This window comes from Lates calcarifer, linkage group LG19 (genome assembly GCF_001640805.2).
Source record: "Lates calcarifer isolate ASB-BC8 linkage group LG19, TLL_Latcal_v3, whole genome shotgun sequence".
Taxonomy (NCBI): domain Eukaryota; kingdom Metazoa; phylum Chordata; class Actinopteri; family Centropomidae; genus Lates; species Lates calcarifer.
Genome location: NC_066851.1, coordinates 7,803,004 through 7,830,695, shown reverse-complemented (window position 1 = coordinate 7,830,695; position 27,692 = coordinate 7,803,004). Strand labels below are relative to the sequence as shown.

The following is a 27,692-nucleotide window of genomic DNA, read 5'->3' as shown; positions in this document are numbered from 1 at the left end:
TAATCATGCCATAAAAAGCAGAAGTGAGTGTGTATATGTCACCGCACCTACTCTTTTATTCACATTACACTAGCAATTACAAAACACTGAATGTATGTAAATGTATGCAATTTCCCTTATGAGCAGCCATCAGCACGTGTTGCTCAGGAACCTACTGTATATTTACTATGTGTGTCTCTGGTGGGTGTTTATTAACAAAAAGGAAAGAAGACATCACACCAAATTAGATGTAGCAGCATGAGATTCATGTTGTCACATCTTACCAGGGGCTGGAGTTTCTTGCTCCAACCCTGCCTGTCAATGCTAATTCATCTGTTGTTGTCTCATCTTGCATTCAGACCATCATTGTGGCGTGGGTGCGAGCCAACCTGTGCGTATTTATCTCCCGGGAGCTATGGGACGAGCTGCTGGCAGTGCTGTCCTCTCTTACCTGCTGGGAGGAGCTGGTGACAGAGTGGGCCAGCATCATGGACTCACTGACGGCTGTGCTGGCACGTTCGGTTTATGGCCTAGACATGGCCAACCTGCCTCTGGACAAACTCAGTGAACAGAAGGAAAAGAAGCAGAGAGGACGTGGTGAGGGGAGAGGAGTGGAGGGAAAAAATTGGGGATTGGGATGGCTAGGATTAAAACTGTCTTTTGGAGAGAGAATTCTGGTTACTTTCCATTTCAGCCTTTTTCTGCATTTCACTTTGTAATGGCTGGAGGTATCAGTGTCCATTCACATTCACTTTAATAAGTACTGAATAACTCACTGAATCAATATTCTAAAACAATACACAACAACATGAAAAATTGTAAATAAATACTGTTTATAGGCGCTATGTTTTATGTGTTGAGTTTTACAAAGCTTTTACTCAAGAACCTGAGTTGTAAAGCTTTTGTAAAGCTTTTAGCTCCAATTTGTGAACATAGATCTAAATATGCTATACATAAGTGTGTGTATATGTTTTCTAAGGTGTGAAATACCATTATACTATATAAACTCTGTATTGCTTATAGCCACAGAGAACTGTCCTGCATATCAGTAGAGTATGCTGGTGCTAAATCACACTGAGACCTCAATCCTCAATGTTGTGTTCTCTCCATGTCAGGGGTGATTCAGGACTCCCAGAAGGCAGCAGCAGTGGCACGATCTTTCTCATTGAGTTGGAGAAACCAAGGGGAGCAGGGTGGGCCAGGGGTTCAAGAGCCCATGAGGATTCGCTCTGCCACTACGTCAGGAGCTCCTGGTGTAGAGAAGGCCCGAAACAATGTCCGACAGAAGGCCTCTGGTAAGTACTTGTAATACAATGTAATAAAAGTGATAACAGTATTGTTGTTTTATCTGTATACTACTAATCCATCAAAGCGGGTAAAAATAAAGTACAAAGGTGTGGCTTTTATAAGACCCTTCAGATGTATATACTGTTATATATCCACGCTGTATTGATCTTCTGGATTTGTGTGGGCCAACAACATAATACTGATAACCCTCTGGAGCAAAATGTCAGACCATAGGGTTTATCAAACGTATTAACTGCAAGTATAAGCCTTCAGACATGTCCATGTGTACACAAGCCCAGGTGGCACTGAAAAGCCCAACACCAAAACAAAGAGGCTAGCAGATGGCCCCCATTGTTTCTTTCATATGTCCCTGGCCACTGTCAACATGTTTCCATGTCAGCTTGATTGCAGCCATACAGCACAATCCCTCGACGGCATGTCAAAGGCCAGCTTTGGACACTCATTGTCATTAGCTCAATTCAGACACTGCAAACACCCCTTATCTGATGGGAATGTGGCAGGCCAATTATAAGTTGAGCTGGAAGGCAGTAGAGTAGCAACTAGCTGCAGTGCCTGTCTTGCTTGTCTTAATTTTGTCTAGACAGAATCTTAATGTGGAGCATAAAAGGCAGAGACGATCCCTTCTCTTTCCCTTGCCTTCCGCCTCTCCAATTACCACCAACGTACGGAGATGACGAGCTTGTTGATCTAGGAGCAGATGTATTTGTGCCTGAAGTCTTAGAAGGAGTGGGAATGCGTTTGTGTGTCGTGTGTGTGTGTGTGTGTGTGTGTGTGTGTGTGCGCGTGCGCATCCACTGACACATCTATTATGTGTCTCATATGCATGTTTACGCACCTATTATATTAGTCTGTTTATATGTACCTGTGTGTGCGCAACGATGGACATTAAACACTACGGCTTCAAATTCCCTTCCCTTTCTTTGGCCTAATTGGATTTCTCCCACATTGATCTTCAAAGGCCCGACAGCCCTCCTCCCTACTCCTCAGGAGAAGGCCCACACATCAAATGCATGGCAGTTTTTGATAGTTTCATTAAGAGTGTAATTAATGCTCATTAATATGCATAAATGGCGGGCTGTAGCAGAGACGACGTATCTCTCTCACTGGAAGGCATAATTAAAGTGTGCTGAAAGCAGAGAATAGAACTGTCCGCTTTCATAGCTCTCTTTGAGATTAACCCTGAAGTGCTATCCAAACACAATGGCAATGCCTCAGCATTGACAACTGTCAAAACTTGGCTATACTTATGCATGCAAATACAAACTAATATTGTTCTGAGATCTTGTCTTGATAGTGGAAAAAATGGTACTCATTAAGCTTCTAAAGCCACAGAGAGCCAGTTGAACCAGCTCTCACTGTGCTGTTATTGGGATGCTACCTTCATCAATTTGTGTCTAAATTGTCTCAATTGTGTTAATTTGGTCTCCTAAACTCCCAACAACTAAGTGTATTAGTCCAAGGGAGCAGGTCACTGTGTATGTTTCTCAACAGGGGGCTTCTGGGATAATAATTAAAAAAAAGAATTGATCATTTAAGCTACACCAAATTTTCCAGACCAGTTTTATTAAATGTAAAGTGACAAAATAAGGAAGCTATGAGCCGTAGAAGGTCACTTCACCTCTACAGTCTGACTGATGTTGTGTTTTTAAGGCTGATACTAAAATCTATATTTGTGAGTTGAAAAAAAAAAACTAACCACATATTAGCCAATAGTAATTTTTAATATAAACACATAAAATAAACAAGCAAACTTAATATGGATCCCTTTGATGAACCAGTTGAAAAATCAACTTGTCAGTGTGGTTTTTGTTGTAAGTACGTAATAGTGATCTAGTTTCTAAATGACATTAAACCCAGTTTGATATTTCTGTACTGCAGTTTCTCTTTCTTATCAGACAACATATATACCAGTTTCATATATTTGCAGTAAGCTGAATGAGAGATTACAGTGTAGAAATTGCAACAGAAATATGTGATATTTGATATTTGAGGTCATCTGGGAACAGTGTCTCCAAAATATAGATTGCTGGCATGTTTATTCTTCAGCTGTTTTATATCCCACTCAGTACATATTGTGGTAACAGTTTGTTGTTGTTTTCAAGCATGTCCGTTCATCCTGTTTATCTTTTCCAAGATTCCAAGATTTGTCTTGTTATACTAGAGTTGTCTTTTCTTGTTCATATTCAGATTTGAACAACACTGAATTAGACCATACTGAGGTCAATCTCTGGCACTTGAGTGCTTTATTTACTCCTGATCAAGAATGTATTTATTAATGGAAGCACCTTTGTAGCATTCTGTACTTTACTGTCATTGAATACTGTCTTCTTCCCTTTACCTCTTTTCTGTTTCCACGCTCTCTTTCTTTTTCCTCTTCTTTCTCTTCCCCTGATGGAAGCTAAGCGAAGCCAGTCAATCAGCAACTGTGTTCATCTATACGAGGCTTTGCCCACTACTAAAAGTGTTCCTATGCTGCTCCACACTGTGAGCTCTTTCTTGCCTGGTATCTCTTCTGGTAACTCTGCTTGCTCTCACAGACTCTCAGGTAAAGTGTATTCTGAGAGCTGCATGTGTTTGTGTGGTTGTGACCTCCACCCTACCTTTCCATCCACTTGTTGCTATCTATCATATTCTGTCAGTTTCTATATATGTTGTGACAGTATTTGGAGCAGAAGTTTATGTTTTGAGAGGAACTTCAGACTATCTTGTGAGTTAAACATATTGAAAAATTGAAAATTTTCTAGGACACTCCTCCATTGTGTAGGAATGTCTATAGTAAGAGTGTGTCTGCATCACCATTGCATGTGTGCATGTCCCAGTTCCTCCCTGATGTACTCATGAATGTCTCAAATCCTCATCTATACTATGTCTGCAAACCCCTTAAAGCTAACACAAGACATACAGTATCCCAGTTTGTGTCCATTTCAAGATATCTGCTATTGTAGTCGTAGTCTTGTGGCACTGGTTTCACTATGTGCCCTTTTTGATCCTGTCAGATGTGGAGGAGTGTCAGCTGTCTGAATGTGGGGGAGAGGAGGAGCTGGGAGGCGGGGATAGCCCTCTACCACGTAGCAGCAGCACCTCTGACATCACCCAACAACTGTCTGACACGTTACCAGGTACATACAAACAAAAATGAACTTTAATTGGCCACATTTTTCACCTGCGATCTTTAATGAAATTATACCCTTTGTATACCATATGGATTGTATTTAGATTAGATTTAACTGAGCTACATGTAAGCAACTGGGTAACTTAATGAAAAGGGAAAAACTTGCCAGTTTATTTATTGCACTCTTTACAATTTAATGCTATCCAATAAAGTAGCACAGCAGTAAATCGGTCTCTGTTCTGCCTATTGTGATCAGTTTTTATTGACATCAGGTAAGATATTACAGGTGTGTAGGCCATAGTTAGTGCTGGTGGAATAGTATTAGACTGGAGTCTAGAATCTGAGGTGTTCCTTCAATGAATAAATATTGAAATACTCTGCATTTTAAAATGTTGAGATTGACATCTACTGATGACATTAAACTTTTAATAAGAATCTCTGCATCTCTTTTATTGGGATGACAGGAGACAGGTGTTATTACCTTACTTACCACCTACAGGGAGGAAAGGGGAAACCAGGCATTTAGGGTATATTCTCAAATGATGTATTTTTGTTTTAATTGTCTCTTATATTGACAGGGGCATTGCTCATTAACAAAAAAAAGGAATTCTGCTTTAGCCTGAGTTTGCCTCGAAGACTAATTTTTATCCATTGTCTGTCGCCACATGTTACAAAGGAACCCTAAAAATGATTCTTGCCTATCCAGTTACACTAAATAATAATCGGTAGAAGTTAGGCAATTCAAGCTTTTAAAGATAACTTAATATTGCTCTCTCTGTCAATTTATAACATCCTCTGTTGATCTTCAGCCCAAAAGAGAGAGTACTCCCCTACGTCCTGTGGCTCTGATAGCAGGATGTCTGAGGGCAGGAGAGAAAGCAATGAGCCACCAGTGGTGAGAAGAATCATCTTGTACAATGGTGTAATGTAAAATTAATGAAATAAGTATTAGCCATCCAAGCATATCTTCTTTAATGTATATTTCTGTGTTCTTAGATCCTCATTCGGCAGAGCAGCAGTTCAGCTGAGACAGACTGCAACACAGAGGGACACACAAACAACACAAGGCCCAAGCTTAGAGAAAAAAGTGAGAGATTACATCAGTAATTATCTTTTTAAATGATTCATAGTGATGTCTATGTAGCTGTGTTTTAACATATATATATATATATATATATATATATTTATTTATTTATTCCATGTGAAGAATTACTTTTTCTAAATGTAAAATTCATCAGTTAAACATTGAAGTATCAAACAAAACCCATTCATTACATGGATTAATAGTTTTCCTTCCACAGCCAGTACCTTCCATCTCATACTCCTCTGCATTAACCTTCTTATACTTTTTATGTCCTTTATCCACTTCATTCACCTGTCCTACCCAGGTGAGAGTGTAAGCAGTGAGACGTCCAACGGCTACCTCAATGAAGCTGAGGTTACCTGGCAGGCCTTTGATGAGGAGGCTGACACTCAGTCCACACAGTCAGCCCACATGGATGTGACAGCCGACCCCCAGAGCCAAGGGAGTCTACTGCTCAGCCACAACGAGGCTCTAGCAGGTATTGGAACTGATGAGAGCTCACCTTGCGCATCTTAAAATAGATTTTTTTTGCAGACACCTTTCAGGGGACAAAGGCTGACCTTGACTTAAACATTAAATTCATTAATATAAAATAGCTTAGGAAGGTTAATAAGTAGCCTGCCTTTCCTTTGCCTTTTTTAGCTTTTTCATTTGGTGTTCAGTATCAGTCAGGTGTTTTTATTCATTGAATGCAGATTGTACTCTTTATTAAAGCATTGATTTACACCAAACAGTCCTATGGAAGCAACCAGAACAGGGGGGGAAAATTAGTTGAAAGAGTTCTACAGTTCTGCAGGTTCATCTCAGGTGTGTCTAGTCAAGCTGGGGTTCTTGTGCCCTCAATAACCTCACCCTTGATGGATTAGTCATAGCCAAATAAAATGACTACGTACGGAAACTCAATCTGTTTGTCAGTATCTGCTACAGTAGTTCTTTGGCTTAGTCATTTAATCTTTTAAAACGGCTGACAGCTTGTGTTTGAATTTTTTAAACAGAAAATGGTCTGTGGATTGAACTGTAATGTTTGTTAGTGGTAGTTATCTATATTCTCATGTGAAAATAGTCCAAATATTTCCTCAACTTTCCTCCAGCCATAACTTTACCTGCTCTCTCCCCTTCCATCATAACTGATGGAGAAATTGTTGTTGCCCCTCTGCACTTCCCACCGTGAACCTCTGTGTTGTCCCACATTGTGATCATCATGAAGCTGTCACTCTTCCTTTGTCCCTGTGCTCCCTTCCTCAAACCCAATTTTATCCCTTTCCCCTTGTCATTTTTTTAGGTCCTGAGTGTGCCCTCCCTCCCCACTCTGCACCCCCGTCCTACCACCACCACAACCACTACCACTACCCCCAGAACCCCCCCGCCTCACCAGCCCTGCTGGTGCACACAGAGTGCCCGCGGGACTGCCCCTTGGACGACACCATGCATCAGTCTGTCTTACACATGCCACACCACTTGGGTACTGCTCCCTAGCTGCTATTCATCATATAGACCATAGAGTCCACATTTATCATTGACTCTCCATGTTCTATATTGCTATATTTTTCAGCCTTAACTTCCATTACTTTTCCATATTTTCTATTTTTCATTCTCCCATTTTGCGGATCATGGTTGCTTACTTAACTGAATATATTAAATTACATTTTGTTTTCCATGGAATTAAAAAAACTCCTTTACACCTTAGTTTAAACACTGTGCTGAAAGAGCAAAAAAAATCACTTCATATCTGCTACATACACTTTCCATTTCTGTGTTTTTTCTGGGCATTTACCCCCTGTCCTCCCCATCATTCTTCTGCTGCCCGCTAGGTGGCACTGTTCTCCCTTAATTCAACCTGAGTTTGTTTGGATGATGCATGTGACTATTGCCTGTTTCCCAAAAGTGTTCCAGTGTTTTGATAATTTTCAGTGGACAAAGATCTTAGTATTTGGATGCTTTTGGGAAAATGTCCAGTGAGGATTTGGTCAACAACTGCTCACACAATGACAGGACAGATTTGAAGGTTTATTAGTATTTTATGTATTGAAAACAAGTCTTAAATTTTTTAATGCTTTCTTAAAACATGTTCTGCATTTGCTGACTGAATCCCATATCCTCAATAAAATTATATTTGGTTCATTTTGTATTAGGTACTGGCAGCTACAAATATGGTGTTATAATTTATTCTGTGACTCAAACCACCCCAAACACTCTCTCTGACCATGCAGACAGCAGTGAGTGTCTGGCTGACGATGTCAGCATCATTGCTGGTGGGACCCTGACTGGTTGGCATGCTGATTCAGCTTTTGTCCTTTGGAGGAGGATATTGGGTATCCTGGGAGATGTCAACAGTATCCGCTGCCCAAAAATTCATGCTAAGGTCTTCTCCTATCTCTATGAGCTCTGGCACAAGCTGGCCAAGGTAAGGTGGAGAGGCAAAAATCACTTACATATGAAGCATTTCATCTCAAATAAGAATAAAAGCCACACCCACTCATACACAGAGATTGTTGGCATTGAGAGGCCTTCATAAAAACTTTATTCTGCACTTACTCAAACACAGATCATTACAAAGGTTAACTGTGTGCTTACAGATCCGGGACAACCTTGGGATCAGTGTGGACAACCAGTCTTCTCCTCCCCAGCCGGCCTTCATCCCTCCTCTCCGAATGCTTGCTTCTTGGCTGTTCCGAGTATGAACTACACATAAATTAATACCTAATACTTTCAGAGATAACATGCACAATGTGCAGTTTGAAAGTTTATTGTAGTAGATATACAGCATACAGAATAGATGAGAATTCCTATCAAAATCTACAGCAAGTTTGATCTCACCAAATAATTATGTAATGTAATGTAACCAAACTGCATGTCTTTGGACTGTGGGAGGAAGCTTGAGTACCTGGAAAGAAGCCACGCAGGCTCAGGGAGAACATGCAAACTCCACACAGAAACCAGGTGAACCGCGGCTCTATCCCAAAACCTTCTTTCTCTGAGGCGACAGTGCTAACCACTGTGCTGCCCCATGCATGGTAGTGGGTAGGTGTTTCCCTAATGCTCAGGAAGTCATGTGATTACATCTCCAGCAGCAGCAACAAATAATAAACAGGACTGAATAGCTATGTTTTAAAGTCACTCACTGATGGAGAACAGCAGCTATGGTCACCCTGCATTTACATTGGCTGCAGTGCATTCCAACAATGAGTTTCCCAGTTTCCACCATAGACAGAAATAATGGAAGAAATGTATCATCTTCCTGACTGCAGCATAATAGATGTTAAACATGAAAAGTCTTCAACTTTTCATAATAAAACTAACTCAGTGTCTCTGTCCTCCACAGGCCACCATGCTGCCCGCAGAGTACAAAGCTGGGAAGCTGCAGGCCTACAAGCTGATCTGTGAGATGATGACCCGGCACCAGGATGTTCTCCCTAACAGTGATTTCTTGGTGCATCTGTACTACATAATGCACAAGGGCTTCACCAGCGACGACCAGGTACGGCCAGCAGGTGGCAACTCAGTAAAGTTGCCTGTTGTTCTATTCAGCACTAGATGGTGCACCAGTCAAACTCATGTGAGACATGCATGGACCCCATCTAAAAACTAGAAGACAGTTACTTGGAATTGCAAATTCGCCATCTACTTTTTCCTGTCTGATGTGTCATTTTGTTATGACTCAGTGATTCCTATCTATTGATTTTAGTGCAATTCAGACAAATATCAGAGATACTTGGGATCAACTTGAGAACCATTACTGACAGCAGGGAGGACAGGGGTCATATAGGTGCACTGCACTTTATGATGGCCACAGCTCTGTTGTGAAAACTGCCTGCCAACCATTGGTGGTTAAGAATGCCTTCTGTGTTTTGGCATCTACCACCTCCTTTAGCCACACCTTTCCTCATATTTAAATCTGGCCTTGCTCCATTCCTTCCAGATGAAGCTGAGTGGAGATGAATGGAGTACCCCAAAACAAAGGACAGGGATAAAAGTGTGTGTGGGTGGGTGTGTGGGGGTGTGTGTTGGGGGGGGGGGTCAGATGCATGAGTGTGCATGTGTCTGTGTGTGTGCGTGTGCGTGCATGCCCTCTTGGTTGGGTTTCTATTGCACCTTGGCAGCACGACAAGCTTATTAGAATGTTTTCCATGTCGTTAAATAATGTTTTGAGCCCCCACCGCGTATACGTGATTAATTAAGGATTGACGTCTGTCGCGCTCCGTTAGACTGACACGTCGGCCAGGGGCCCAGAGTAGGCTGGCCTGCCTGTGTGTATGGGAGTGTGTGAAGGAGCGGGAGGGGAGCCTGGGGAACGTAGTGTAGAGTAGAGCAATGAGGGGGGCACACTGAGGGACGAGGCAACATTCTCCAGCTTTTGTTGTGGCTCTGTATAATGCGTCAGGGGGCCAGAGCCAGGCTGGCCACTGAAGCATGCTCAAATTGGCCGGAGAAAAGAGTCCTCACGCCACACAATAGAGGACAGCCGCACGCCTGCTTAACATAAGAAAGTGGCTCTTACTATACCCCTCCTCCTTCCTCTCTGCCATCACCCGCAACCCCCACCTCAACCAAAAAAGGAAAAAAACGTACTTTTTCAAATCCATCATACGTATGTTTTTTTCTTTAAGTCTGTCTTTCTTTCATACACAAATTTTTCAGTTATCTTACATAATTAAAGTCATCAGTATAAACTGTTCTGCAAATTATTTAATTAACTAATTAATTATATTGTTTTATTGTTCAGTTTTGTGTTTTGTGTTTTAGATATGGTGTATACCGATTTGTGTCTTAAAATTCTCTTAGCTTACAGGTTGAGCATTTTCTTTAGATTGCCTGTTTATCAAGTAATAAAATCTGTGTTAAACAGTCATGTCCTGTAGACAACAAGGGGATTCCCGGTGTAAATCCTCACCATTATAGTCAACCAAGCTTAAAGGAAAATGACAGTTCCCTTGTAGGGATTCTCCTTCCAACTGACAGAGTGCCAAGGTCAGGGCTATTGTCCTGATTGTCTGCCATTCTCTGGTCACTGGTCTCACAAAGGCATGAACATAGCACAATAGCAGTAATCTATCTAATAGCTTCACTGTCTGGATTTCAATAGCCAACAGCATATTTTGTGAAGTAAAAACAAACATAGCGTCTTTTATTCCACCTGTTTATTTTGCATAGGTGTTAGAGAACATGTATCAGCCCGCCCTGCATATACACTTAACTAAGAATGTCTTTGCTTTGATACCTTGTTTATTTCTGGATATGACAACAAAGCATTTGAATCAAATGGAAAACAGTTAATCTTGTAAGGACTAATGTATAACATGTTAGGTGCAAGTGGATAAACAGTTTTCCTCAACTGTGTTTCCAGAGGAAAAGTACCTGCTCCTTTACTTAATTCATATTGCTACTGCAAAGAGAGAGAATCTTGTATAGTTTATGCACTGCCAGATTAAAACGTGACAGTTGATCCCAGAGCCTGTGATTGTTACTGCAGATTAAACCTCTCACCTAATTGTTATGCAGGTGGTTTACATCCCTTCCCAGCAGCTTGTGAGGGGAAATTCCACATATTCATAGTGATGATAGTGGTGTTGAATTGCAACAATAAATCTGTCCCACACTAAACTGGAAACGTTCATGTTTACGAAAACTTTCCGATGTTGTGTGGAGTGATGAAATGCCAAAGTGAACTATGTCACCCCAGAGGCTAGCAGGTGGACAGTGTGTGCTTTCCTGGAGACAAGGCCAAATGAAAAAGCCTGAGGTTGCTCTGTTCAGAGTTATGTTAATGCACCTTTTGTTAATGCAGGGGCCATTCCTACTGCCAACACAGAGCCACATGCAGAGCTCAATTCCCATTTCTATACACACACCTCAAACCAGGTTCCCTCTACTTACACATACAATGGAAAACACTTTGCATCCTACATTTGTGGCTTCCTCTAAAATGCTCTTTTCAGGCAATCAAGCAACAGTTTGTTACATACTAATTACCTCTGACTGCACCGCACATTATGCTTCAGAGGTCAATTACCAGCAAAATGAGGGTAAAATGGGCCCTCAATCCTAAAGCTCTTCCCACCAATTTTCCACATGCAGTGCATCGTGTTGGTTTGACTTCCTGTTTATTGCCTCTGCATGTTTATTCTATTCCTCTTTTGTTCACCTGCATCCCCTATTTACCAAAGCTTCAGGTGATTAATGTTTAAGATAGATGGGTGGTAGCGCGTGTGTGTGTGATTGAGAGAGAAACTGTGTGCTTGCATGTTTGCTAAGGTGCCCTTCGGTTCAGCTAGAAACAGGCTGATGTTTGAACTGTCCGATTTACACAAGTTTATGGCCAAGAAGGCAGGTGTTTCTAGCCTGGACCTTGCCTTTGTACACAAATATGCACACGCATGTCTCTGATAAGAGAGAACAATCTTTCTGCCTAACTGAGATGCTGAATTCTTATACCAGTGTGTGTGTGTGTGTGTGTGTGTGTGTGTGTGTGTGTGTGTGTGTGTGTGTGTGTGTGTGTTTTTGTTCTCCTTTTTTTCAAAATAAATCAACCTCTTGCATTAACAACTAAATATAGAATGGAAAACCTGTTAACAGCTTTTTATGCTCTTGTCTAGCATGCTATTACAGTGTACATACTTGAACAGTTTGTGCGGAGCCCTCTGCAGTACAGCATATGTCAATGTTGAAAGAGCACCCATCTGCCACTGAGCCGCCTGTACCTCAGCAAAACAATACCTTGTCTCTGGCTTTAATTACAGGTTTGCTTGTGTGTGTATATACATGGGACTCACGAAAGTTGGGGTCTTTTGTTCTCCCTCTTATCCGCTGTGAACAATCCATCTGCTGCCTCTCTCTCTCTCTCTCTCTCTCTCTCTCCTCTCTCCTCCTGTTTTTCTTTCCTACTCTGGTTTTTTTTTTCTGTCCTTTAGTGACATGTACTGTTGAGTGCCTCACTCTCCCCAACACACTTAAAATGCTTAGCTTACCTGTTGGAGCAAAAAGCTTTCTCCCTGCCATGTCTCTCACATGGTGGCCCATTTACAAAATATTTCTTTTACTACTCCCCCACGCTCATACCAAATGCAAAAATCCCACCTAATCATAAACATACTGGAGAAGTGCAGATATTCAGTTTTTGTGTTGACCGATGATTGTTTATTCCTGTATCAAGTTAAGTCAAACAGAAGATGTTAGTGTGGAAATGGCTTGCCTCCTATTAAAATGTATTTGATGTATGTGTGTCTGTGTGTACGTTTGTCATCAGGATGTTTTGAACACTATCATCCGCTCCTGCTCTCCTCGATTCTTCTTCCTCGGCCTGCCGGGCTTCACCATGCTGGTTGGAGATTTCATCACTGCTGCTGCCTGCGTTCTCAGCTCCATCTCCCCTGAGGTAAGAACACATTTTTAACATTCACAATTATTATGTAAATTAAACTGGAACCTGAAATGTTTTCAAGAACTAGAAAAAGTTGTTAAATGTTATACATATTGAAAAGTTTTCAGGAATGTCTGAAAATCTTTTAGGATTCACTTTTAAAGCTGGAAAGTGCTTCTTGTTGTGGTGCAGAGAATTAAAGAGACGTCAGTAAATTGCAAAAACAGAATTCCTCGTCATACCTGTTGATCAACAGTAACTGTCACATTCATTCACTCATTCATGACAGATCACTCTATGAATAACAATGTGCCCCTGTAATAATTTTCTTAAAATCTGCAGCTTTGAAAAGTTCAAATTGTTTTCTGAATTCTAGCAGTATTAAAGGAGAATCTGAGGGATAAAATAGCACAAATGTTTGAAACGTCTTTCATTTGTTTGGCTTGCACAAAAATCAAGAATGCATTATTGAAAAACTTACTACGCTTCTTGTTTCACTGTACTTTAATGTAAGACGGAGCAACTGTGAATTACAAGAAAACACACATTATTTTCAATCAGTATTGCCATACAGTCATTCATTATGATTATTCCTCCATCTGAGATTATTCAGGCAGTTTGAATAGAAAATGTTTCATTAAATGCGTAAGACCATCACATTTAAAGAGTTAATAAGACTCTTACTTGTGTTTAATTAACTGTGGAATCCAGTGTGGTTTCAGGTATTATGGTCTTAAAACACAGAGGGCACTGTCATAAAACAAATGCAAACAGGTGATTGTCCAACACACAGGCTTGTGATGCGAATATTTTGGAGGACTGTAACCTGATTTGGAAAAAGTACAAGAGATTATGCAGATAAACTGATAGGAGAACCACTTTCTGTTAAATCACTGACACTGTGCACAGTTTTAAAGGTGCTATATGTACGTTTTTGCAATTGCTATATAGGTATCGTTAGCATTAACAGCTGTTTACTTACCAGTCTAAAAGAAATGTATAGAAAGTTCAGCATCAAACCTGATTCCTTTACTCACCAAATGCTGTCTCCAGTGGCTGAAGCTCTCGGTAAGTAAACAGCTGTTGATGCTGTAATGTACAGTAGCCACAGCAAAAATGTGCATATAGCACGTTAAACCTAAACATTGGCAAATTAATGTTGACTGTCTCTAAGTTCTTTAAAAAATACGACACTTCAGGGACATTTATATGTGTTGTTATTCACTATTATGGCTGCCTGATCATTTCCTATCTCCAGCACTATCTTTAGAGCATCCATTGTGCATTTAATTATGTCATTTTGTTGTCCAGCGCCTACCATGTGTCAAAAGATTCTGCCGAACATCTTCAGAATCATGAATAAAGACTAAATTAATTCTGCTGCATTCCTCCAATCGTTTTTTTCCAGATAGTGTGCTTCCTGTTTCCTGGTAGTGGGTTGTTTTCATGTAGCTTTAGGGAATTAATGATAGCATGTTTTTTTCCTCTTCTCTACCAGGCTCCGAGGATGGAAGCTCAGACAGTCCTTGGATCTCTTGTGTGTTTCCCTAACCTTTATCTTCAGATTCCTGTACTGCGGCGTGTGCCTGGCTCTGAGGACATTGTTGTAAGCAATGAGGATATCAAGGTAAACTGTCAACAAGTACTACTCTTCGAGTATGATAATAACACATAAAAAAAACAGTATATTGCATTTTTAATCGAATCCAAACATTTGTTACACTGATGGTGTCAATTCTTTACATTAAATATTAATTAAAGTGGATAGACCAGATTGTGTTTTCTTTGTCATTCAGGATTATCTGGTCAACATCCTGCTAGAAACGGCAACAAAGGAACACTGTGAAGGAGCCAGGTATGATTAGCAATATTGGTGATGTGTATTTTCTTGGATTTGGCATTATCTTCTCTTATTTTGGTAATTTAACATGAATGTATTTATACATATATTTGTGTAAGTGTTAGAAAATTTTAAAGGATGTCAAGCATTTACTGTACAATGCTTTTAAAGCCTATTTACCCAAAATATTTTTAATAGTAGTTATTAGTTTAAGTTTAAGTTTAATAGTTAAGTAGTTTTCTGAATAGTGTGGTCTATCCAAATTCTTAAATTTCTATGAATGTGTACTTTGCTTCTGTCCTTCAGGTGTATTGCTGTGTGCAGTCTGGGTCTGTGGGTGTGTGAGGAGCTAATGCAAAAGAACATCCACCACCAGGTTAAAGATGCCATCAATGTCTTGGGAGTAACACTAAAGGTCAGTGACTGACTAAGGCCTAATAACCTACCTAATAATCTCTGTATACGATGTGATTTAATGTAGTCAAAATACACAAACGCGATTTGCATCATGAGCTGTCTTGACCATCATCACAGTGGAAGAAATTATGAACTGAAAAAAATCACTGACGACTGCAATGTCTTTAAATAATAGAGGCAGGAAGGCTAGATTTCATCACAATCTTTTTTGTTTTAGCATGCAAGCCCTATAGTGCTTATCTCTAACAAAAAATGATAGTTGATTACATAAAAGGACTGCAGAACAATTTCAACATAGCAAGGAGAGGGAAAGTGTGAGAATAAAATATGTCCAGTGATGTGAGTCATGGGTATATTTTGGAAGAGCCCTCTTTTCTCCCTGAGTGAAGAGATGCAGAGAACCACCAGAGGCTGTTTTTTTTCCCTGTCTCTCTCATGGAAAAGGGTTTGGGGCGGTAGCGTAATTTCCAGGCGCCTCGCTCTCAGTAGATGTGGGCCAATTTAAGCAGCTACATCTCCCAGCTTCCTGCTCGAGCAGCCCCCCACCCCCACCCCCAAATCCACCCACCCCTCCTTTCTCTAATGGAGCAGTAATCACTCCCCTGTACAACTTGACACACAGACTCAGCCAGCCCCAAAATAGAGGGTATAGGCTGGGTGGGAGATCTAGGGGGAAGAGTGGCACTGAGAGTCTCTTTTCTAAAAGCAGGTGCTGAACTCTCAGGGCCCCTTTTTGTGTTTGGCCATTTCTGCACTCCCCACATTGTCTGCCCTTGTTACATGTTGAGAGGCATTCAGCTGGAAGAAATGGGAAATTCTGTTTCTCCACAAAGAATTTCAAATCACTGGAGAAATCCACATTTGAAAGAAAATTGTCAATACCTCAATTCTTTCCTCCAATGAGTCTGGAGAAAATGAATCATTGTTAGAAGTGGAAATGAAATTATGCTGATTATCTGCACAGTAAGTGAAAAGCTAAATTTAAGGGAAATTACTCAAAATTTTGCCTCAGTCAGTCTGCGCCTTAACTTTTCCTCCCCATCTTCAACCTCAGTAATGTCCCTCTCCCTTTTTAGAAAGTAAGTGTATAGGTGACCTAAATCCAACAGGGAAAAGCGTAGAATACACCATCCTCACAAATTATGTTACAAATTTAATACATTTGAAGTCTGGGAATTGGGAAGTAATACATACAGTATTCTGCCTCGAGAACACACATCACAATCAAGAGACTTTGTGTGCTTATGTGGATATATGAGGCTATGTCCACTTTTGACACTTGTTTTTATTAACAGCATCAACATTAGTCGTTTGCAGATGTTTATTTAAGTGGGGAAAAGTGTATGTATTGGGTTTCTACATATAGTTTCGTTTGTATCCTATTAATTATCTCACCATTTTGCCATTTGAGCAGCTTAAAGTTTCAAAGTTGCAGTTTCTGTTTAGATCTTTGGTATCCATTTTGACAGGTTGTGTCAGTGTAAGAGGCTCCAGTACAATTTATTCTGTGTAATATATTTTGTGTATATTCATGCAGTTCCAAAGTATGAGACAGGCACAGGCACATCATGCATATTTTTCATGCTTTGTTATTGCGTTTTCACCTTGTTTATATAGAAGTGGGTTGCCAGCAAGCACAAATGTGGTTGCATGGAAATAAACAGAAAAAATAATCAGATTTGCCTCTGAGCTTTGGAATTCTCTAAGCAACTTTGTTGTTTCATTTTGGAACTAGGAAGAACTGCTCCCAATAAAAATCACATTATTAGTGAAATAAGCAAAAAAGCAAATCTAATCATGGCCAGTGACCACAAAAATTTGAGTTATGGATATCTTCACTCAGCCAGCAAGCATAATGGGCTTTCCAGTAAATTGTTGTTTTGTTTGTAAAGTCTTCTGCCCCAAGAACATACATGTATTAAGATATTAAAATACTGTCTTGATATCTATATTTTTCAGTGTTATTGCTGCTTACTGTACAAGGAGCCAATTCGGCTGCATTTTTATCAGTTCTTGTCCTGTTCTCTTTTTTCACTCATCCAGTTTGGGAACAAAGCAGTGGCTCAGGTAGCCTGTGACGTGTTTCAGCTGCTCATTTCTCACTGGGAACATCTCAAGAGGCTGGAGTCTGCTCTGCCGAAGAAAATCATTGAGGTAACATTCACATACGCACACCTACTAACACAGTTGAATGTCCAGTACATATAAGCATTAGACTGTGAGAACAACATCATGAACAAGATGAGACATTCCTGTCACTTTAACATTTAGAATGCAAGTCTTTGTATTAGTCATGCATATGCATATTCTACATCCTGTAGCATCACATCCATTTTAGCGAAGAGCCCTGACTCAGCTGATGAATAGCAGTGTGTCATCCAATTATCTTTCTCCTTGTTTTCTCCCAACACAGATCTTTGTGGCCACAATAGCCTTTTTGTTGCCGAGCGCAGAGCACTCAACAGTGGAAGCAGACAAAAAGGTACATGTTGGAAAGGAGGGGACATGAAATAGCTGAGATCTAAAGGCCCTTGATCTATCATGTTGGAATGATGCATTTGCAGAGGAATGTTTTGACTGAAGTGCTTTGTTGTCTCCTTTATTCCTTTTTACCTGTCTCTATCTCTGCATTTTCTATCTGCAGCTCTCATCTGTTACCTGTTGTTTCTCTGGACCAGTCCATCTCTTTTTTTTTGCCATATTAATGTAGCAATTTTTTTTGTTTTGATGTTGGTTAAATGAACTGAAAAAGGGACCTCTCTCTACTTCCTTACCTTCTCAGTTGATGGTATCGCTGCTGCTTTGCCTGTTGGACTGGTGCATGGCCGTTCCCCTGAGTCTGCTGCTGGAACCCATCACCATGCCTTCGGTGGAAGACCGCACATCCCACAAGGCCCCGCTGCTGGACTACATCTACAGGGTGGGTAGCCTCACTGCAACATCTGCCCATAGACGCAACAACTTTAGCATTGACAGCTCCACCCCACCACATGGGCTTGCCACTTTAATTAGACTCACCTCCACTGTGACCTCATGACTATGCCTCATTTAACATTATAGTGGCACAACAGCATAGAAGCCCCTGCCACAGCTGATGCAGGCAGTTGGTATATCATATGCAGGAAAACCTTAAAACATGCTTTGTAGTAGCATATACTGCATTTGTTTAAAACAGACAAAACATTCATTTAGTCTGTTTCTCTCTATTGGTCCCTCTAACCCTGCATTTTATTGCCTGACCCTGAGGATGAGGGCCAAGCTTTAGGCACAAATGAATGAGGTATTATTCATTCCCTCCTGTCTGGGCAGATGCGGTCAACGGCAGATCTTTGTAAGGATGTCACCCCTGATAAGAAATGGTCCAATTATTCAAACAGGACCCTTTGTCCACTTGATAAGCTCGGGCTATAAATGCTTGTCCTTGAGATTTGAATGGAATATGTCTTAATATGAGAGCCACTGCAGCTGCTATGAAAGCAAAGACAATTAGGCACGATTGGTTGTCTATCAGCACACAAAAGGCATAGGCCCTCTGGGTTTCATTGGAAATAATATATTAAGCAAGGCAGCACAAGGTGTGACAGTGTAATATCAAGACAGAAATCTATACATTTCCACAGACATGGCTGTCATTATTATAATTATTCTCTACACCAAGTGGAGAATAGCTTCCTAATAGAAAACACCTCCCTTTTATTCCATTACTGAACAGAATGTGACACTGACAAGGTAGTGTCCATTTATTTAGCATGCTTCATTTTCTTTTAATTACAGTTTTATATATTTTTAAAAATGCTTAAATTATGCTCCCTCCTAAGCCAATCAAATACAAGCGCAATTCAGGTACTCATCTAATAGGTAAGGTTGCCATCGTCCTTATCCTGAGATGAGGAGAAAAGTGAGAAAAGTTGTTTCTAGTGACTAACAGCATGCAGATCGCTGTTAAAAGCAGCATTGCACTAGACCTCATTGGTTCACTGGAGTTCTACTCAAGCTTCTCCATCTGCTCTCTCTGCCTGCCTCAGTAGCCAGCTGCACCACCCCTCTGCGTGTGTGTGTGTGTGTGTGTGTGTGTGTGTGTGTGTGTGTGTGTGTGAGAGAGAGAGAGAGAGCGAGAGAGAGAGTGTGTGTGTGCGTGTACCTGTATGTCTCTGTTTGCGATTTTATTATTTGATATATGTGTGTACATAGGATTACTCATATATCCATACAATATGTGACTCTCTAACTACAGTATGCTGTGTTTCCTTCCAGGAACTGTTGCTATGCGAAGTGCAGTCACTTAGTTGTCAAGCACAGCCGTGGGTTTTCCCCCTCCCTTTCTGTCTCTCCACCTCTCCACAGAGGAAGCTCTTTGGGGCTTTGGTGTAGCAGCTGTTTGGTTCAGGTCTTTTCAGCATCAAGCCTCCAATCCCTCCCCCATGCACCCAGAGGTCTGCTCAGTAGAATCATCCACATACTGTCTACATTGCCTCACACAATACTGTTTCAGATGGCAGGGCCAGCCTGCCTCTCTGAGCGTCTCTCAGCCAAGTGTGAGCGTATGTGTGCACTGAATGGGATTAGCCTTTGCATGGCTTTACCCAAGTTGCTTCACTCTGAATGAGAGGCCCCCTTAATTTACATACATTAGGCATATGCCTTACCCCCTCATATGTAGCACCTTACCTCCACTCAGATTATACAGTATACAGGTGTGTTTGTATTTTTGTGCATGTGTGTGGCTGAGCATGCATGTTTGTGGTGGGAGCTGAGCACAAGGATAAAGTCTTAATTAAATCAAACAGTGTAAACCTGTCCAATGGCTGTAATCAACTGCCCCAGCGCGCCTTATCTAGCCCTGCCAACGGATGCTCTGCCATCTGTTATGTAGATCGATACACTCACACATCACAGGAGAAATGGATTAGTGGCAATAAAGACCCTCTTTTCTCTCCTTCTCTCCCTCCCCTTCACCATTGCCTTATGATGTAAATGGACCATATATGCCCCTTTCATATGCTCCTGGATCATGTCAGTCTGAAACAGGCCTGCAGGAGTGTCACTGTACATCGTCTCGCCAGGCACCATCATATCTAATAGGATGGTGTCTTTAGTTGAAGTTTAGTCATCAAAGTGCCTCTTAGTGTCATACTGTAAAATTAGTTGCCAGACACACTTTATCTGGACATAATCACCAAGTCATTCCATTTTTTCCTGTTCCTCAGGTGCTGCACTGCTGTGTATCCGGCTCCACCCTGCACACCCAACAGAGCCACTACCTCCTCAGCCTGTCAGACTTGTCCACTGACTATGACCTCATGTTGGGTCAGGTTAAGAGCTTTGAGCCGCCACCCTCCCAGACAACCACTACGGACTTCGGCAACCTGCTCACCGTCGCTGAAGGTAAGGGCACATATGGTAGGGCTGAAGTCATCCTGATGGCTCTTTTTAATACCTGCTGTGTGTCAGATAACACTTGGCCTGGAATGAATAATGATGCTGGATTTATTGTGTGGTACGTGTGCATGAGAACATGTGCATGAGAGAGCACAGCTTATCCCCTGATGACTACCTCCGATCACACTACTTCATTTCAGCTCCATACTGTACTTCTCACAGACCACAGAGACATATATTCTTCCTCTAAAGAATCCAAAAAAGGTTACCAGGAAAAGCTAACTCTAAGTAGACCATCCATTTGGAGCCTCTCCATTAAATGTCAATATCTTATTAAAAGTATGAAAAGGAAATCAACCATCACAGGGAGTGGAATGTTCGCATTAGTGCTCAGCCCTAGAGAGAAGACCCATTATGGGGTTTTGATAAAAATGTGATTTTTTTCCTCTTTTTTGTGACCTTGTGATTCCATTAGGCAATGTATTCCTCTCTCTCTCATGTCCTCAACTTCTGAAAAGTCCTCAGAGCCCAAATACACTGTGCGTCTACTGAAACAATGTAAGATTTTTGAACAGTAGCTTTTGCCTGGAAAATTTCACCACACCTCTGCTTTTTGGTGCACAGCTGCACCGAGTCTTAGTAGAAATAACAAAACACTATCAAAAGGGCAAACCAAAGAGTGCCGGCCTAGTTATATTCATGCCCCCACCTCATATTGATCAAGTCACATCAAAGGGCCAGCACATCTCTAATGCAGCTTGGCCTGCTTTCTAAAGAGCTTTCTCCACTTTGATGGGGGATGATGGTATTGATAGCACTGTCACAATGCAAGAGTGCATCTTCTTGTTTTTCCCACATCACTGCAGAATAAAGCACGGCATGCCTTTCACTTGGGAGTAAAAACCTGTGCATTTACATAAGTGCAATTCACTAAGTAGAGTCCTATTCAGCAGCCTGTAAAGACGGTGGTTCTCATTAGCACTCGGCTAGTCTCAACGCTTGTCCATTGTAAGAAGACTCAATAGGCTTTTCAGAGTTGTCTCTCATGATTAGATGCTACCTACGTAGAGGTGTGCTGGGCAAGCTATTGTGAGAAATGAATAAAGTACCCCTGTTAGTAATCATAAATGAGATTTGGCTTTGTGTAAAAAGAGCTAACAGAGATGATAGCATGTCTACACACAAATGTGAGGCTTTTGAAATATGGTAAGCAAAGTCTATGTTGGATGTATTATGAAAGATAGCCCCATGTGCGGCTTTATTCTAAACCCATCAATAACTTTTACCATTCATCACATTTTACACTGTCTCACATGCGTTTTTATTCAGAGATGGTCTCAGTGTTTTTATCTTCCTGTCCTCATTCTTCCGCCAGAAAAGCGACGTCGAAACATGGAGCTGATACCTCTGACAGCACGGATGGTCATGACACACCTGGTGAACCATCTGGGCCATCATCCACTGAGCGGTGGTCCTGCCCTTCTCCACAGCCTAGTGAGCGAAAATCACGACAACCCATATGTGGAGTCGTCCGAGCTGTCGTCTGAGGTCTTCAAAAGCCCAAACCTGCAGCTGTTTGTGTTCAATGACAGCACACTGATGTCCTACCTGCAGATCCCTGCCGAGACACCCACTGTTGGACAGCCCCCCCACCCTTCTTCCCAAGTGCGAGTCATTGTGAGGGACATCTCGGGCAAATACTCATGGGATGGCGCAATCCTCTACTGCACCACCCAGGAAGACTCTGTTGATGTGGGAGTTTTTAGTGCCGTTGACCGCCCTCTCTCTACCACCACTGTCACACACAGCAGAAACCAGGCCAGCTCTCCAACAAAGGGACCGCACAAAAATCATTGTTCAGACTCCCTCTCTGACTGTTGTGAGGAGGAGCAGGTAGATGTTTTGGATAAGCTGTTGGAGGACCTTGGTCACAGCAGCCCAGAATGCCTACCCCAGCCACAACTCAAACTCAACCAGCCAGCCCCCTCACCCCATGGCATGAACATAGAGCAAGAGAGCGCCATCCTAGAGGCCATTCTCCGTCAGACTCAGCAGGAAGAGGAGCAGGTGAGGAGGTGGGATGCTGATGTGAGCTTTCGGGCCGCCTGCCAGAGGGAACCCTCCCACCAGGAACCAAAAGCTCCTTTCTATTTCTGCCGGCTGCTGCTTAATGACCTTGGCATGAACTCTTGGGACCGCAGGTAAACAACCAACTGAAACTGGCTCCAGTGATTGGCCTGGTTTGCACTAGTAAGAGACAAATGGAGGAAAGTGCTATTGTAAGAAATCATACAGGGCTCTGTTGTTTCTTTCTCTCAGTGTAGGTCTTTCATTCAGTCTATAAAATACATCTTAAATGTAGTCAGTCAGAAAGAAAAAATAAAACACAAATGGGTTAAGAACAATCTCTGCAGTCTAATTCTATTTTTGTACCCAAGTTACTTTCTTCACCCTTGGGAGTAACTTAGCTGTTGGCTCGTTACTCAAAGAGAGAAAGAGCAAAGTTAAAAGCACACTGCAGCGTCTTAATCTCCTCTCCATGGGGTATAAGTGTCCAGCTGTTTTCACTAAGGTCTACCTTACAGAGCCACATCTTTTCCACACTTCCCTGTAAATTAAAAGCTTACACCTCTTAATGGTGATGGTGCAACATGCACACAGCTAGTAGGAGATTGCTGTTTGCACCTGTGCCTTTTTGCCTTCGTTAATCTTGAGTGTAAAACTAAACTTAAGTTGAAAACAGTTTATTTTTTGACAAATTGCCAGAAAATTATACTACTTTTTTAAATGACTTTTTAGTCATCGGTGCCAGTGTGACAGTTTCCTGAATTAACTTTTATGTGCAGAATTGAAGATGTTAAATCTAATCAAGACTGTCTTTCTCGAACAGGAAAAGTTTCCACTTGCTGAAGAAAAACTCAAAGCTCTTAAGGGAACTGAAGAATTTGGATTCCAGGCAGTGGTAATGTTTCTTTTAAGTTGTGTCAGAAAATTAATTTCCTGATTTACCCTTCCCTTAAATTGGATACCAATGAATATGTGCAATTATTTATGTTTTAGTGCTCTGTCTTCATCTGCAGCACTCTGCTAAACCTGTCCCTACACAGGTGAAATTAATTCTGGTTAGAAGTCATACAATTGCTCAAAGCAGCATCATACTGCCCTCTCCCTCCCTTCCTCCCCCATGATTTTCCTAATCTGTACCTTCTCCTGCTGATCACAGCCCTGGAAGTCTCCCACTATAACTCTAGCTGTACTTCTCTTTACTGTGTCCCTCTTAGTTCAGTCAATAAGTACTCCACACATTGCTAATGACAGGAGCTTATTAAAGAATTCCCTCAAGATTGGACCTCATTCTCCCAGATGGCCAGACTTGGTTGGGCAATAACAACCTGTGTGCAAGCATGCAAAGTCCCCTAAATTTACCCCGGCACGATGTACTGCCATGGCAACAGGGGAAGTGGGTAGACCTGTAGATAGTGGAAACATTTTGCAGACAAACTTCTTTTTTTTTCTTTCACATTCTGCTCTCCTGATTTTATTCAACATTTCAATTACACTTGCAAGACATACAATTTACCTTGATGAGCAAGGTGTAGTGTTTTGAGTCATTGGATTCACATTTCAAAGCATTTTTATCTGAAGTAGCTGGAGTACTGAGAAGCTTTTCAAGTCCTGTTGCATTTGTAAAATTGGCTGTTGCGTTGTTCTTTTAATATTGGCTACTATATTTTGTCCCGTAGTCGAGAGACGCACAAGATTGCTGTGTTCTACATTGGAGAGGGCCAAGAAGACAAGTGCTCCATCTTGTCTAACAGTGCAGGCAGCCAGGCCTATGAGGACTTTGTGTCTGGACTGGGATGGGAGGTGCAGACAACCACACCTTCACGTCAACACATCCACTATATCCGCAGAAATAGCCCAAATATACGCACGTAGATGTACAGGTACACTCACACTTAAATTGTACATGTATTCCCCAGGTGGACCTGGCCACACACTGTGGCTTTATGGGTGGCCTCCAGAGGAATGGCAGCACAGGTCTAACAGCTCCTTACTATGCTACCTCCACTGTGGAAGCCATCTTCCACGTCTCTACACGTATGCCATCTGATTCTGATGACTGCCTCACCAAAAAGGTAAAACATCTTGTTTTTTTAACCTGTGTTATCATAAATGTTTGACAGTTTCTGCTTGTCTATGACGTTTGGAATATCATAATATGGATTGGATTAACTGAAGAAAAGACAGCTTTGCCTATTTGATGCAGTGAAATGGCTACACAGTCCTGCCCAGAGCAGAATGTTGTTGTAGCCTTCAGCTCTGTGTTGGGCTCTGATCAGGAGGTGTGACTTTGGAGTGCGGGCATTGATTAGTGACTCTGGCCAGGCAGGCCTGAGGAGTAGAGAGTTGCAGGCGCATGAGTGAAGAGAGGGCATGTGCCGCTGTGGTAATGACTGTGATTCTGCTAGCCCCTGCCCCCCTCCCTGTGTGCTGTGACCAGGGCCTGGATTCAGCCATTAGCTCTCCCTGCTAGGGCAGGCGCCGGCCGGATGCCGGCAGGATCCTTTTATCCAATTCCTGCTGCCGCCACAGGAGCGATCGATTGGGTTCTGCAGTGGGATTCTGAGCTGTAGTGCACCAGTGGCAGTTAGCACGAAGAAATGAGCCGCAAGGCCCCTGCCCGTGCTGCCAATCTTCTCATACAGTACCCTGCTGACAAGGGAAATTCATCAGGCTCTCCTCATATCCAGCCCCCCTCCAGTCCTCCACAGACCAACCCCCTCTCTGTTTCACAAATAACCCCCTGCTCACTCCAAACCCATCCTGAACCTGTGCTTAGTGACAGCAAAAATTAGTTAGGTTGTGTAAAGATTTTGACTTTGGCCGGCCAGAGTGAGGCGCTGGAGGGCGGCCATGCCCAGAGTGGAGTGTGCTGCCACTCCACTTCCATTCATTTCACTCAGGAACTTCTGTAATTGCTCATGCTCACCTTGCACAGATCTCCACACCAGCCACAGGCCCAGCAAAAATTGGCAGGCTGGCTGCATGCACGGATGCTTCAGAAAACGATGGTGGGGGCGGTGGGCAGAGAGAAGAGAAAGTGGTATGAAGAATTGGAATGAGAAATAGGCTTTGTCTGTGTCCAAGTAGGATGTTTCCCTGTCAATTTAAAAATAACACTTTTAGTCCAACAGTCACCCACTTTACTGCCTGTGACCAGAGAGGCATACTGTGGGGGAGCTCTCACTGGGCAGATTGCCTGTTTGAAGACGATGGAGGAGGGAAAAAACAGCTAAACCAAAAAGAAAAGAGGGAAAACCATGAATTCCTCAATCCAATTGTGGGTTTTAGGGCAGTGCAGGCTGCAGCAGTAGCAGCTGGCTTCAGTAATATGGTTATAGGAGCGACCTGCAGGGCTGGGGTCAGGCCATGTAGAGTGTGTGTGTGTGTGTGTGTGTGTGTGTGTATGTGTGTATGTGTGTGTGTATGTGTGTGTGAAAGAGAGGGAGATAGACGGGTGCTTCAGTTATCACACTCACCCCCAGGCACTGCAGCTTAACTGGGCTGCTGCAGGTTGTTTTTATAAGGAGCCTCTTGTGTTCTGGGGTCCTCTGGTTTGCTGTCTCTGTGTGTGTGAAGCCCATTGGCTGGATGGGAGGAGGTCAAAGAGGGCTAATTGGACAAGAGCCTTTGACTTGAATCACATTTTATTGAAGAAGTCTCAAACATTTGGGTGTGATTAACAAGGGAATAAATAGATTGGTGCAGAGGATGATTGACTAGAGCATAAGCATCCTCATTAAACTTGTGATTCTGCCCATCCAAATGCTAATATCTTAACCCAAATTAACATCCCAGTCTTGATTGTCTGCCGCAAATGCATATTCAACATTTTCTCTGAAATTGTCCCAGTGACTGACCTGGTTGGTACCTGCTGATCCTTGGACAGACAGACTGAACTGGTGAGCTCCAGTAATCAGCATGCCGTGGATTTGTTTAAGATTACCGTATTACCATAATTAAGGGCTTATAATAGAATGTGCTAATTGCATTTTTGGTGGCGAGGGCATGTTTCTTAATGGCTCATTAGGCCCACAGTACATTGGCAGATGTTTTCTTCTGAGTAGAGGCTCACTTTTCATTGTCCATGATACCCCAGAAAGGGGAAGGACCGCTTGTTTCAACATCACTGGACCAACAGCTAATAAGTGATCTACACTTGTCAGTGAATATAATGTAGGACTGTCCATCTATTTTGCTTTGGAAAGGGGAAAGCTGTTTACCTATTTCAAACTAGCGTCAGTCAATTTCCTGTCATTTAAGTGTATCTGCTTGTCCTGCCCAGTTTCATTTGTGTTTGTGAATAGAGTGGAAATGGGAAGCAATTTTATCTCTGATGGAGAAAGCTAATTGGATTTGAATTATTTGGTTTTAAAATGCTCAATTTTGTGCATTTTGTGTTTGTAATTTGAATTTGTAATGAAAAAGGCTATAAAAAGAGTCAAATCCAGGGCCCATATTTAAACCATTGTTTTCAAACAGATTGTGATTTAGCTGTAAGCAGTCACCTTGCTCTTGCACCTGCTGCATTTATGTTTTATACACCATTTTATAGCAGTGCTTATAATGGTATAAATCATTAAATAATATATTGCTGTATGCTGTGATAAAAGCCAGTTACGGCACATTACTTATAGATCCTCCACTGACCTGCCAGCAGTAAATAATATTTTACTATCATTCATCCCCTCAGTTGACTCCTCAGCCTTCTAGAGGTCATGTGGGCCCAAGGTAACGACTGTATAAACCCAGTGACAAGCCCTAATCTCACTAAATTAGTATTCTTGTCATCATCATCATAGGGATAAAAATTACCTGCACTCGCCAAGCACTTGATTAGACTGATTTTGTATGTTTGGCAGCTGCGTCACCTGGGAAATGACGAGGTGCACATTGTGTGGTCAGAGCACACCAGGGACTACAGACGTGGCATCATCCCAACTGACTTTGGAGACGTGCTGATTGTCATCTACCCAATGAAGAACCACATGTATTTCATACAGATCATGAAGAAACCACAGGTAAAGCCCTGCCACCAGATGATTTTAGTCAAGACCACTGTTAGCAATACACAGTGGAAGTGGGAATTAACTTTTAATGCATGTCGTCAAACATTTTTCAGTTTGCTGCTTTCTCTTCTGTGCTAAGATGA

General features: G+C 41.9%; 1 protein-coding gene across 6 annotated transcripts in view; it reads left to right on the top strand.

The window, feature by feature from the left end:
* The window catches only part of ralgapa2 (Ral GTPase activating protein catalytic subunit alpha 2), an 85,472-nt gene that overhangs the window by 29,142 nt on the left and 28,638 nt on the right, over positions 1-27,692 (top strand). For 3 of the 6 annotated variants that reach the window (XM_018697789.2, XM_051078027.1, XM_051078026.1), the window contains exons 15-37: positions 339-576; positions 1,095-1,274; positions 4,284-4,406; positions 5,209-5,294; positions 5,396-5,486; positions 5,788-5,961; positions 6,766-6,945; positions 7,694-7,887; positions 8,060-8,158; positions 8,806-8,961; positions 12,727-12,855; positions 14,339-14,467; positions 14,637-14,695; positions 14,987-15,095; positions 17,141-17,251; positions 17,511-17,579; positions 17,880-18,017; positions 20,305-20,482; positions 21,852-22,677; positions 23,367-23,438; positions 24,220-24,343; positions 24,460-24,615; positions 27,403-27,561. In XM_018697789.2, the coding sequence (XP_018553305.1) occupies positions 339-576; positions 1,095-1,274; positions 4,284-4,406; positions 5,209-5,294; positions 5,396-5,486; positions 5,788-5,961; positions 6,766-6,945; positions 7,694-7,887; positions 8,060-8,158; positions 8,806-8,961; positions 12,727-12,855; positions 14,339-14,467; positions 14,637-14,695; positions 14,987-15,095; positions 17,141-17,251; positions 17,511-17,579; positions 17,880-18,017; positions 20,305-20,482; positions 21,852-22,677; positions 23,367-23,438; positions 24,220-24,343; positions 24,460-24,615; positions 27,403-27,561 (3,780 nt within the window). Of the gene's footprint in view, positions 1-338; positions 577-1,094; positions 1,275-3,685; positions 3,833-4,283; positions 4,407-5,208; positions 5,295-5,395; positions 5,487-5,787; positions 5,962-6,765; positions 6,946-7,693; positions 7,888-8,059; positions 8,159-8,805; positions 8,962-12,726; positions 12,856-14,338; positions 14,468-14,636; positions 14,696-14,986; positions 15,096-17,140; positions 17,252-17,510; positions 17,580-17,879; positions 18,018-20,304; positions 20,483-21,851; positions 22,678-23,366; positions 23,439-24,219; positions 24,344-24,459; positions 24,616-27,402; positions 27,562-27,692 lie in introns of all 6 variants that reach the window. The other 3 variants (XM_051078029.1, XM_018697787.2, XM_051078028.1) reach the window with 2 other exon arrangements.